Source organism: Poecilia formosa, unplaced genomic scaffold (genome assembly GCF_000485575.1).
Source record: "Poecilia formosa unplaced genomic scaffold, Poecilia_formosa-5.1.2 Scaffold124, whole genome shotgun sequence".
Classification (NCBI taxonomy): domain Eukaryota; kingdom Metazoa; phylum Chordata; class Actinopteri; order Cyprinodontiformes; family Poeciliidae; genus Poecilia; species Poecilia formosa.
The window spans coordinates 907160-921374 of record NW_006800063.1 but is presented as its reverse complement, the minus strand read 5'-3'; the positions used below and the strand labels follow the sequence as shown (position 1 = coordinate 921374).

The following is a 14215-nucleotide window of genomic DNA, read 5'->3' as shown; positions in this document are numbered from 1 at the left end:
CACACACACACACACACACACACACACACACACACACCCACACACGCACACGCACGCTCACACACACACAAACACCGGAAATGGGCAGGCACAACAAAGCCTGGTTGCTGTACAAGTTTAAACTTCTAAAAGTGCACAATCTTCAACTTCCCCAAATAAGAAACAGGGGTGGAGTATAAACAAGGGAAAGGGGAAGTGTGCGCTGGACTATATGATTTTGTAAGCGACTGTGTTCATCCAGATGTAAAGAGAAACTTCTGTTTCAAAATAGGAAAAATCTGATGTGGCTTTCTTTCCTTATTTTTTTATTTTATTTTTTTTTTCAAAAGTGTTCAGCTGAATTAGATTAAGTTTCATTTTGTCGACTGCCAGACAGTAGGAGTACATAACAGTTCTGCTCATAATAATTAAACTTTTTATTAGAAACAAAATGTCATTAACCACAATAAATACTAAACACATTTTGTGGCAAGTGCAACTTTCCTTCATCGCAATTTGTTCTCATTAATTTAAATTGAGGTAAATGATGAACGGTGTTTTCATCAAATCGTTTTCTACCTCGGCCTGTTTGTATTTTTAATCATCTCTTATTATAAATAAATACAACAAACAAAACTCATTTTTTATTCATATTATAGATGTTAACGGTAAATACAAATGGAGTTTCACTGAACTCTTTAGTTTTCTTTCTGCTTTATTTATATATTTTTTTTACTTTTAATGTTTTTGTAAATCTTAACCAACAGGGTAACAAATTACACCTTCTCTACCAGATGAAGGAAAAAGGCCCCCATCCTCTTGTCCTGAGCTCAAGAAGAAGGCAAACAAGAGAAAGAGAAGAGCTACATTCCTCTCCTCCTCCCTGTTGACTCTAATCTCTCCTTTAAAATGGCTCACACAAAGGGCCAGCAGAGACTAGCTAATTAGCAACACTTTAGGCCTCTGCAGCTTTTGTAGGTTCGGTGTGTAAATGTGTGAGTTCATTGTGTGCATCCTGGGCTCTCAACTGTTTCCAGGGTAACTGCTTGCTTCGTGGCCTCAGAGGCGTCGCATTTTTTGTCTTTCAGGATTTCTCCTGTTCCCCTCGTTGCGTCCATATCTTTTCTGTGAGTCTGGAGTTGGGGAAACAAAGGGTGTGGGGCTTAAGAAAAAAAAAAAAAAGATCACTGCTTCACTGAAGAGTTTCAGTCAGGTTTTAGAGATTATCGTCGCACCTAAACAGCATTAGTGAAACTCACTGAAGATGTTTCTGTTACCTCAGATGATGAATGGACTTGTAGTATTCTTGTCCTGCAAGATCTCAATGCTGCATTTGATAAAGTTGAAGGCAATATTCTTACAGAGGCTTCAGCATGGTTTAGGGATTAAGACAACGGCACTAAATTGAGATTATAATCGTTGGACATATACCCGTTTCTTTATGTCAACACATTTTTCTCGCTCGCGTCAGTTAATTACGGAGCGCCACAGGGTCCAGGGCTTGGGCCCAGTTCTTTTTGTCATATATAATGCTTTATCTTGGTAAAACTGTCACATGACCTGTGATATGTTTCTATTGTTTATTGTTTGGTTAATAATGCTCCAATATGTTAATAAATCAAGCCTGATGAATTCCGTCATTTTGTTCTCAGCCTCATGTTGTCCCATCTTTTCACAACCCAAATTTAAAAATTTCTTGTACCCGAGAGATGCAGAAAAATTGATGAAAACAACTAGGTATTTCCTCCTCTTAACATAAAGTCCTGCCTCCTCACTGTCACCACACACCCTCTCTCAATACTTCAAAGTCAATGATTTCATGCAATCAACGTCTTTTGTTTTACCAACTGGGATAAGCTAATTGAGAGAATTCATAGCATTACACTTAATGTTGAAAAGGAAACGTGTCACTTGTGAACATGTCAATTTAAAGGAGTTACGACTGCTGGTTCTAGAGGAAAGCAGTAGAAATTGCGCTGTACCTCCTGCCTCATTCTCAAACATTTGAGAGCCAAATGTCAACAAATGAACTTTTTAAACTCTGGATACAGAAACCATTCATCGGGAGAGTCCATCTCGAACCATGAATAAGTATCTGTGTGTGTGTGTTTGTGTGTGTTTGTGTGTGTGTGGCATTCATCATCTCAACATCTTAACCGGGCCTACAGTGAAACTGTTTTCACACATTCCCATGGTAACCAAACCAAACCTAACACTTCAGGTGCCCAGGTGTGTGTACGTAATCCAGTCTCCGCAGCAGACACTGGACAAACATGCACAGGTGGACACACACACAAAGCTCCTTCCTCTGCTGCCATCTGTCTGTGTTTGTGCTTGAGCCTCTTTGACTAGCAGGAGGCTACCGACCATGACTGTGTCCATGCCGGCTGATCTGATCCAGTGGACCGTTTCCTCCGTCTGCGGCCCGGTACCTCAACAGCGTTCTTTCCTTAGAGCACTTCATAAACCGATAAACCTAATTATCAAGTAGCTTTTGAACTTCATCTCAAGTAAACATAAAAACTATGTCAAGTCACTAGTATTTCCAGAATCGCGTCAAACTGTAACTGGCCATTCTTATGCAAAAAAAAAACAAAAAACAAAAGAAAACAAAATAAAACAGTTTATTAAGATTATAGCGCAAAGAAACACAAAAGCCAAATACATGAAAGGACAGCGATAGTGTGAACAAAAATCTGCTCTCCAACTCTCAGCTGTCATTCAGTGGGGTGGTTGGAAAAAGCAGTAAAAATGTTTTACGGGTGCTCATAAATCCGATATCTCAGCATCACAGAATTAGGTCTCAATGTGCGAAAAAAAGAAGAAGAAGAAAAGAAAAAAAAGGTCACTGAATGAGAAATGTGGAGAAGACTGAACCATGTGAAAGTCATTAAACAGATTTTTTTTTTTTTTTTTATGTAGGTGTTTGTGGTGCGGAGCTGTGTGCATGTTTACACTGCTAAAAGGCAAACAACTTTAAAAGCCATTGGGCAGAAAACAACAAAATCTGTAATAGTTTATCTTAATTAACATGCTACTCTTTGGTTTGATATTCATTTAGAAATTGTCAGGGGGAAAAAACAAACAAACAAAGCAAACAAACAAAACTAAAACTAAGAGCTGCTGGACTCCTTCCGGAAGTTGACCTTCTATATGTGTCTTTGTATCTCTGTGGTCAGAGCGGTGGGTGTTCTGCGATGCTAGGCAACCTCGACTGCCCTCCTCTTTCTCAGCACGACCTCCTGTGACCTGTGCACTACGCTGACCCGACACATACAGAGGAAAAACCGGTCCAGACAGAGAGGAAAGCTTTTAGGAGGTGACAGGACTCAGAAAGGAGGCCCAGCACTGATTTACTGGTCAGAACAAGTGACAGAGGGACAACCGGGCGGACACATGCAAAGACACATTTGACACAGATATTAGTAGAGCTAGAAACTCAGATCATCGGTCCAAACAAAATGGATCCGTTTTATATTTCCACCTATTCCTTTCTACAGTCATTTCAGAACCGTAAACAATGTAGCTTAACCATTTCGTTGTGGTTACAGATCTTTATAAATTGTAGAAGGAAACTATCCTAAAATTCCTGAAATTTCACATACAGCTTAAGTCAATAAAGTTTCTTTTTTATTTAAATCAATTTTAAGTGTATGTTTTACTGTCTGCGTGGCCAATTACGTTCTGAAAACGAGACGTTATTCCCTAAATAAATGAAGATCATCATACTATTAAGAAAAAAAAAATTGCTTGATTGTTTCTAATGTGTTTTCATGTTGATTTTGACTTTTTTTTTAACCACTACAGAGCAGTTTGAGTAAATTGTACTTGAATGAAAACAAACGTCGATTAATTTATTGACGCAGGCGGACAGGTGTGGAACATAACCTCTAACACAGATGAGTTAAATGTAAAGCCTTATTTGTTAAAACGAATTCAAACATGTTTCTTTATTATTTTTGATTCCCCTTCCTTCCAAAACACCCCTTCAGCCTTCCTGTCCTTTGCCCCCGTGACCTGAAATTGAACTCTGTGCCGAGCCAGAGGTCAGACGAGATATAACCATTCCAGCCAGTGACCAAAATTCACTTCCCATAATTTACCCAAGTTAAAGAATCACACACACACACACACACGCGCGCGCGCCCCAACACGTCCCCACCTCCATCCATACAGGCACCAATTATTGAGTCTGGCCAATCTAACAGGAAGCCATACGTTATCTGAATCATGCAGCATCCCTCAAAATCCGTTGGCGCACTCGCGCGCACGCACACTCTTACGCGCAGCAGTCCAGTCCCACAAATCTGTCCGCAAAGCTCTACAAATGTGCGCACACAGGGAGAGCAGCTATCTTTCATCAGTGTTTGTGTATATCTGAGATCTGTATCGGTTCCTCCTGATCTCCAGTCATCACTGCGGCTCCTTAATTACACCCTTCATTAACCCACATCAGCTCTCTGCATGTGTGTAACAGCCAGCCTGCCTGCCTGCCTGCCTGCGTGTTTCTGTACGGAGAAACAAAGGTTCCTGGTATTTGTGTGGACACATGAAAGAAGCAGCAAGGAATGAGAGGAGAAAAAAAAGAAATAAACTAGAACATGACAAATGGGAGAGGGTATCGAAGCTCCAAACCAATTTCTAAAACTGCCTTTTTCACAACCAATGTTCCTTTTAAGCCCCTGGGGGAAAGGGATACCACTGCTACAGTCTCCCTCTCACTTTCTATTTAGATGGGAAAGGAGAGAAAAAGACTCTTTGGCTGGTTTAGTCCGCCGAAGACTGGCACTCCCCAGAGAAAATGGGCAACATCACTTGTCTCTTCTCTGATAACCCCCCACCGCCCCTACCCCACACCGCCCGCCCCCAGCACCTTTCTTTTTTTCCGCCCCCACCCCTCAACACCAATGGCCACAATTGAAACTGCTTTATTACAGACAGCCATTAATTGATGGCGAGGGAAAACATGGAGACAGAGGGAAGTGGCAACGTTTAGTCTCTGAAAGGGGGAGCAGGGCGGGGGGGGCAAATAGGTATGAGAGACTTAAACACACGAGGAGAATTGAAGACACCTGGTTCTCGTCAGAGCACCCTTCGCCCAGCCACACACACACGCACGCACGCACGCACACACACACACACACACACACGTTGAGGTCTGTTAGGATTTATCCTGCTTACATTTCTCCTCTGCTATGCATCATTTCACGTCCACACCCGGCACCTCAACAAAGTGCCCTGCGCTCTCTGCTGCTGCTGCACTCTCACTTTTCCACTTCTTCCTCTTCTACTACTACTGCTCCTCTGCTCATTGTCTTCCCAGCCTCCCGCCCACCACCCCCACCCCCTTACGCACACTCCTCGATGATGGGGCAAACCTAGTCATACCCCCTCGCACCCCCCTCTCTCTTTTTGCTTTCTTCCTTCCCCCTGTCTTCCTCCTTTTCTGCTCAGTTCGTTCTGGGGAGGCAGACAGGCCACATTCCACAGGGAGGCCCAGGCGCCCTTTTCTGACACGTCTCAGCTTTACACCCCTCCCTCATCCCTCTGTTTCTTCTTTCCAGCCCACAAATGCCCCCCAATCCCCATGCTGCCTCTTCACTTGTCCTTTTACCTTCATTTTCTCTGAATGAGGGCTCACGCCAAGTCAGACCGGATGAAAAATTTGTAAGCATGAGTCTTGATAACAGCTTTCAATTATGATTTAAGTCTAAGACAATTTCTGGTCTAAAACCATTCCAGTGTCGTTCTGTATGTGTGGTCGAGGTTGTGATCCTGCTGAAAAGTGAACTTCTACCCCAGTGTCAAGTGTTTTGCGGGTTCAAACAGGATGTCACCATAGCATGATGCTGCCACTTCTATCTATCTATCTATCTATCTATCTATCTATCTATCTATCTATCTATGCTGGCTGTGATTTCTCTCAGGTTCCCAGGGGCCTTGAGGTAAAGACAGTTTTATGTTCTGACAACATGGCACTGTCTGCAGTTCTGTGTGTCGGTGTGCACACTAAAAAAAAAAACAAACAAGCGTCTTTTCCGCTCCAGTGCCCACCGGCATGGTGTTTAAGCACAAACTGTGGTTTTTCCGCACTGCACCTTCTGAGACTGAAATATAAAATATTTTGTCTATACATGAAGCAAAAAGAGGAAGTTCTCCATGTATTTATTTTTCAGTATTTAAAATAAAAAAAAATTAGACACAAATTGGAGAGACAATGTTTTGGTTTGTAATCGTTTCATGCTAAACCTCTTTCATGGAAACCGAAACATCTTCTTTTCTTCATATTTAAATGTCAAACATGAGACGTTTTTATTGTATTTTTTTTTTTCATTGTAGTCTTCACAATGAAATTACAAGTGGACAAGAACTGAAGCAGTAGGAATCGGTTTTTCATTTCAAAACGCTTGTTTTCGTTACGCGGGCCGTAAGCCTCTCGCGTTGATTGATCCCTTTTTTTGTAAAACATAAAACAGGTTTTATAAAGTAAAGTCCCGTCATATCATAAATTTGTTCCGTCTTAAAACAAAGACAGATTTTGTCATCTCTTAATGCGGTTTCAGTGCTTTAGTGCTTACATTTAAATTGAAAGTTTGACTTATTTGATCGTCATCCAAAGAAGAAAATGAGAGATTAATTAAAAAGTCAGCTGGTTGTTCTCCAGAGCAATCCCATCTGTGCTCTTAACTTGCAGGGAGGAAGACAGTTTGACAGGGACACCTGTAATAGCCTTGTAGAAATAAAACAGCACAGACAGGCAATTCCAATGATTATACCATGATCGCAGAAAACCCATCCGACACCAAGAATCACTACGATGTACGTAGATATGAAGAAGCGGTCAGATATGTTGTAAAAGCTCACCACAGGAAACCCTTCAGACGGGCTGGTACAAACAGAAATGAGGATCTATGGCAACCAACTGTGTGTGGATGTAACATTTCGTGAACCGTGTGCTGGAATCTGGAGGAAAGGTTGTGCTTGTCTTTTGTGGTTTACAGAAAATAGAAGGAAAAATAAGTAAAGTTAGAGAGGGGAAGAGAAAAAGATGGAAAGTGAGAGGGAGCGATGTTCGTGGTCGGTAACCCGCTCAAAAGAGGAAATACCAGGTGCACACACACACACACACACACACAGGTGCAAAAACACAGAGGCCGTAGACGAGCATAAAGACCTGCTTTGTATCAACTAAATGTTTGGTGTTAATCTGTGTGCATTTGTGCATATGTATGTGTGTTCTGGAGCTTGCTGAGAAAGCAGGGTGAGGATTCAGTCACGGGGAGAAAGAGGAGGGAGGAAGAGGGACGAGAGTGAAGGGCTTCAAGTGTTCTTCACTCACCTAAGGCTCCGCCATAATAATTAGAGGGAGTAATTTTAGCTTGGAGGAAACCATACATATATTTTTTCCTCTTCTCTGCGTTTTCTTAACCGAAGACAACGCAGACGGGTTTTAACGAGCCCAGAACACACTCTGACTCTTTGTAGCGAGCAGATACTAAAGTCTGACAAAATATCCGAATAAACTATCACTTTATGCAGTACTAGAACTTGTTCTGCACATGCTAATGTTTTTTTTTCTTTTTTTGATCAAGAAACGGTGGAAACGTTTAAGTTGAGTTCCAAAAGACGACTTTATATGTGGCTCTTGTTGCTTTGTGTGCTAAACAGTTTTGCCACCACAACTGCAGCGGCAAATATTTGACGTTTCTTTAACATTTGGAGAGATCTACTTTGACTATTCAATGCGCTAATAGAACTTAAAAAAGTGAAGGCGTGGTTTAAAAAAAATAAATAAAATAGGTGACTGAAACCGTTTGCGATGCGATTGTTGATATGACTGCCAACTACAAGCCTGTCAGAGAAACTTCAGTGATGTTTTAAAATTTTTATTTTCTCATCTCCATGTACATACATTTTTAAACATTTTCCATAATGGGCATCTAAAGTCATCTCCTCTGACATATAAGAAAGGCAGAAAAGTGACACGTTCCAGAGTGAATGTCTCCCTTTTCTTAAATAAATTGTAAGCAAATCCGAAAATATGCTTCATCTTTTGAACGCCACATTGTTAAGCAAATCAACAAGAACGAGCAGGTTTCCATCCATGTTTTGGACAAATGACAAATATGCATTTCTGTTGATGAGACACTTTGTGAAAGTACCATTTGTGTTGGCGTGTGTTTGCGTGTGTGTGTGTGTGTCTGTCTGTGGGATGTGCGCAAGTGATTTGTGTAATGGCCCAGATCCTTCAGGAAAGCAGTCAGCAGACAGTTATTTGTGTTTTAATGAAGGAATCGGAAACATGGAAAAAAAAAAAAAAAAAAGAATGCAAAGTTTGATCCAAGATATTCCGGGAAAAGTTTTGACACAATGGACAGTGTGAGTCTGAGTCGGCACATAAATGTTTGTGCAAGCAAGAGTCGGTCTGACACGCAGGAGAAAAAACAGCATTAATTTCTGATGCTTCAAGCTGACGCGTTAAACACAAACAAACACCACTTCATGAATCAGTGGAGGGGGGAAAAAAAATAAAAAATAGCAGACAGAGCTGACTCCCACAACTTGTGACACACAAGTTTACACTTCTTGAGCATCAAAGTGTCTTTGGAGTGTTTGGGTCAGGCAGAGATGTTGAGCTGGCTCTTTTCACATTTTGAGACGTTTCCTTCTGTTTCCATGAAATAATATATCAACGGGAATCTTGTGTGCGTGCATTTTTATGGTGGACAGAGTCCCAGTGGAATTAGTTGGCACATTGAGAGTGGGAGGTTATTAAAGAACTGACGAGCAAAGCTGTGGAAGCTGTTCGCTATTCGCACAGGAAAGACACCGACAGTGAAAAGAGGCTGGCCATCTAAATGTTGGCACATCTGTATATGACATCACAGCCTGGTGAGTAGAAGGCATGGGACGGTTTACGCTATGGCAAGGTATTAAAAAAGTTATGGTTTTTAAGAACATTGATGAATTTTGCATTTTACTGTCCGTGCGATTTAAAGCCAGTGTTTTCTTCTGCTATATTTGAAGTTACAAAGTAGTGCAGCGCTGGCTGTCCCCCACCTGAGTAAGTGTTTCATTTTTCTGACACATCTTACAATTAGAAAAATATTTAATTAATTAGTTGATGCCTGTCATAAAGTTTGAGAATAAAAAAAAATACAAACGTTTTTTTTTTTTTTTTTGAAGTAAAATGATAGGAATCGATCTTCATCCGTCCCCTAAATTTGAATGTTTTGTGGCATTACTGTCTCTTATTTTACAGTGAACGTGGAGGGAAGTGTAAGATATGCAGTGATGAACCCAAAACTGCGAGTTGAGGACAGTCGGATCAAGGACTATAACTTCATCGCATGATCCGCCTCTTCAACCACCTGAACAAAACAGCATCCTTCTTGCCATGGCTTTTGCTTTTTTGTGCATAGACAAGCTTCTTTTTTTGCTACATCACTGAACGAGACAGAGAGCAGGCACCAGCGGACGTGTGCAGTAGGATGTACCTACAGTGCTGACAGAAAATGCCAAATTCCCATAACGTCATCCGACTTGTCCATGATACATTAACATGTGTGCCAAGCACAGGATGGGTGAAGTAATCTGTAAATATAGAAATGAGCTGGTTCCAGATTCCTACAAGAGCCGAGCAGCAAAACTGGATTTTTTTTTTCTTCTTCTTTGCTTTAAAAAGCCCTTAAAAGCTACATTTAACCGGCGATTATTCTGGATTTTTGCTGTAGCCTTTGTATGAAAATAAAATACACAAACATATCTCAAATATATTATTTTACTCACAGTGGAAGCAATTACTGTTTTACTGTTTCAAGTAAAAGCACTTAGATAATATGAGCATTTTTTGTTGTTGTTGTTGTTGTTGCCGTTTTAAATTCTTGTGTAATTGTTGTATGCCAGGACACCATGAAAAAGTACAGCACTTTACTCAAGGTTATTACAACAGTAGATAAACGTGCTCAGGCCTGTTGTGTACAAATTGTTCTGTACAATTTGCTGTGCATAAACGTGTTGCACAAGTTACTGATGTTGTAAAACAAAAAAAACAAAAAAAAAGAAAGTCTTCCTCTGTATGCATCTCATATGAACTGGAGGACACACAGGGGCCAATAAGCTCACACACACACACACACACACACACACATACCTGTTGCTGCTGCAGGTGCAGTAAGTCGACCGGACTGATCTCCCCATTGGTGTCTCCATTGGACCCACCCTCTCTGCCTCCCCCTCCATCAGATTGGCTGCTTAGGCTGCTGACTCCATTTTGGTTGGACGGTGTTGTTCGAATGGTCTCAGAGGCTGATTCCACCATCATCACTGGCACCTACATGGAAAGACATGAAAGGAGGAAGATCAGACTCAAGTGATCACAACAGATTCAGTAAAATGCTTATCTGACTAAAAACAAGCATAACAGGAAGATTGACAGATATACAGCATGGGACTGTGTGTGTTTATCTAATATTTAAAAAAAAAAAAGACTTTTGGGGATTAACTTTTCACACACAATACAAAAAAAAAAACACCTTTGGCAGAAACTTTTTTTTTTTTTGTACTCGTGTGAATGTGGGCTCCGACACTCATGGATTAAGATCAGATGAGCAGCAAAATTTAAACTGACAAGGCTCTTAATACTCCACTATACAGTTAAATAACACACACATTTCTCCAATAATCAGATATGGCATGTGTGCGCCGTGTGCAAGCCGGGATCAGGCTGGTCTTTGAGACAGATCTGTTTGATGCACCTTCAGAGGGGCCTCCCTAATTAGAGCGTGTTCCCTGCACAAAAACCTGACAAAACGAGCCGTTCCTGGATGTGTTGTTGTTTTTTTTTTTTTTTTTTGAGAAACAACGCCTCGCAAACACACAGGAGCATTTGCCATCGTTAGGAGCCAAAGCGTGGGAGAGCGGAGACGTACGCACACAGAGCGCACACACGCACACTCACAGCAAAACAAAACAAACCTTCACACAAGAACGCAGGGGCTGTGAGCTCCTAATGACGGCCTCTGTCTCGTCTTTCTGCCTCATCCAGTTTTGGAAATTAGCGCACACAAGTGCACACTTTTAAAGGGGGAAAGTTCGGCTGCTTTTATTCCAGCTACCTGGAGTGGGTACACAAAACGCCATCGAGGCATTCTACCCGCCTCCTGTGTTGCGACTGTGTGTGATTTTTCAGAGGCGTACAAGCCATGCCTTCTGGGGAAACAATAAAAGCCATTTCATGAGAGGATCTAACTTTTCTTTTCCTCTGAGGCAGGAGCAGGTGAACTTGTGTGTATGTGTGTGTGCATATATATATATATTTATTTTTTTTTTCTGTGAGACTGACAGCGGGTGCGGGTGTGAGAGATTGCTGGTGGCTTTGTTAATGGAATGCTGCCAGATGCTTGCAGACGGACAGGGACCTGAGCATATTACTGAGTGTGGGATACAAGCATGTGCAGGCAGATGGGCTGGTGGGTGTGCTTGTTAAACGGGCCACTCTTTCAAAGGACAAAAACACATTTTTCTTGCTGAGGTGGCGTCCTGCTAAGTCGATAGCTGTATTATTTTCCTAAACTTTTCACATTACCTGATGATCTGTTCTGCTGACTGTTGTCATGAGGACGTTTCACAACAATTTGCAACGTGTTTTATTTGAAAGTACTAGTCACGGCAATGATTTGAAATTTTAACAACGCATCTGTGACAAAACAAATGTTGCTTTGTGGTTTTTTTTTTTTTTTATTGAACAAGTCTTGCCCGGATGAAAGTTAAATCTCAGTGTCTCTAAAACAGAGTTGTTGCTAATCAAAAATATTTCCAATACTAGATACTAAACCTTTAAGCTTTGTATCTATTGGTTGAATATAATGATGTGGTCAACAGTCGTCTATACCGAAGCTTCATCTACTCCATGTTATTTAGTTTGACTTTCTAAACTGAATCTTAAGACACTACACTTGCTGATTCGAGATCCAAAGTAAGGAGGCTAATTCCAACCTTTGGGAACTACTGATTTAAGCCAAAGGAAAAAAAAATCCAACAGAAGAAAGCTAAAAGGAAGCTGTTGAAAATATTTAAACAAAGTCAGAAAGGAAGTTTGGATGACCTCCAAGTTTTTGGCAATAAGAAAGTTTATTAAATCTAATGTGTTACTCTGCCAGCCAGTGAACTTTGCTCAGCTGAACCAAAACCTGACAGTTTCCAATAGTTCAAACCTTCATCCAGTAAAGGCAGCACCACCTGACAAATGACTAATCTAGTGGTGAAGCATAAGATTTGCTATGAATGTCTCTAATTCTTAATGATTAAACTCGATGGTGGTGTGCGACGCCCTTTTAGGTGTTTGCTATTACAGCTAAAAGGGCGTAATAGCAATTATGGTTGCTACACTGCTAATAAGGAAACTTCCCTTGGCGGCAACCCAGCGTATTTGTGCCAGAACCAGAGATGGCGTTCTTGAACCACTGCCTCCACAACGTCCTTAAACATCAGCTTGACGATGTGCGCCGTCACATGGATGCCGCAAAGCCAGCTAACCTTTACACAAGTGTGCTTTTGTGTGACTGTCTCGGTTGGCAGCTCGGAGGCGGAGTAGCTACATCCTTACTCCAGCCACCTGTGACGCCTCAGTCCTTTCAGAAAATCCACAGAGATGGCAAAAACAAAAAAACAACAAAAAAAATATGGCTGGGTTCTGACTTCAAAGCCTCTTTCGCAACATGGTTTTGTAGTAAACACACAACTACGAACTTCCTCAACCACCATGATTTGGTTCACTTGAAATCGCACAATGTGATCACAGGCAAAGTGAGCATGTAGATCATGTAGCTGAGATTGTGGAATCAAATTGGCATCGGCTTACAAATTGTGGCCTCCACCTGCAAAGGATTTTCCCCAAGGCTCAGTGCTGTTTTTTTTTACACTCTTCACTGTTCAAATGCAACGCTTTAAATCCAAGCAAAGTTGTTAAGCACTATCCTTGGCACGTTATCGTCTTGATCAAATTCTGCTGATCAAAGCGCTTGAACACTGGAAGATAATACGCTGCATCTGTTTAGTCTCAACCAGCACACTAAAAAGCAGCTGTTGCTGTCTTTCCCGTCTAAAATGTCACACTTATTTAGCAATCTCATATTAAACCTCCTTGTTCACAGTGATAACAGGTTTAGTACTCCCTCCGGACATGGACCAGGGGGAAGGGGGTAATATTGGTGGGGCAATTTTAACCCTCCATTCCTGGTCCCTTCAGTTGATCCAGAGGTGTGATAAATGTGTGTAGATCACAAAACAAAAACAAAAAAACTAATTTCTGAAAGAGGCCTCAGTGTGTTGCGGAAAATGCTGTTGTATTCCCGGTATCGATACTTCTGAGAATCCAGGACTGAGAAGTGAAGTGTTATTGCGACATTTAAGGTTAGTCACTTTAACGTTGGACCTCACTCCTCTTGCTACTCGCCTCCAACCCATCCACTTCCTCTTCCCTCCAGACCTCTCATGGGTCAAATTACTCCCCGAGGCAATATTATGAAACGAGGCATAGTGCTGAGTGATCAGCACATCTTGCCACACAGTCCACTGACTTTGCACTGCAGTAGAAACTCCTCACATCATCACACATTTCACCGAGCATGAATCACCAGGCTGCTATCTAGCCTACGCTAAATCGAGCCGTCCTGTAATGTACTGTACACCCATCTGCTTCTTACTCTTCGTCATTGACCTTATTAGCGGCGAAGACGAGGCCGATAAAGAGACGGAGCTCACAGGTGGACAAGGACCTAATGGGAAAGCGGGGTTTGTGCACGGCTCACGCCCTGCTTTCGCACCCAGTCACTGTGGGGCTACGCTCGTCTAAAGGGTGTGTACTTTGTCATATCCTGTAATGGGTGTATATAAGCTGGTGTAATGGAGGTCGGGAAAAAGGCAGGGGCATAAATCTACCCTGAAGTCTTTGATTAGGGTTATGATACACACATACACACACACAGAGACGGCTTTAAGTGTTTCTGGCAGTGAAGAGGAGCTACCCGTGCAGAGGCCTGCCTCAACCCGCCGTCACTCTTTCTGCATGTCTTTTTCTCGCACTTTCAATCTCCCCACATGCTAAAACCCCCCTCTCTCTCTCTCTCCCTCTCTCTCTTTTGAGCTGAACCCCTGACCTGAGAGTGTGTGTGGAGAGACATTCCCACTACCCCGAGGGGACTGAGCGAGGGAGGGGCACAGATCAGAGAGATAA

At 41.9% G+C, this 14215-nt stretch overlaps 1 protein-coding gene across 1 annotated transcript in view; it reads right to left on the bottom strand.

Moving 5' to 3' along the window:
• Window positions 1-14215, bottom strand: part of foxp4 (forkhead box P4) — a 110489-nt gene that overhangs the window by 54311 nt on the left and 41963 nt on the right. Inside the window, exon 2 of the mRNA XM_016675995.1 lies at window positions 10133-10312. Coding sequence (XP_016531481.1) covers window positions 10133-10303 — 171 coding nt within the window. The 5' untranslated portion in view covers window positions 10304-10312. The remainder of the gene's footprint in view (window positions 1-10132; window positions 10313-14215) is intronic.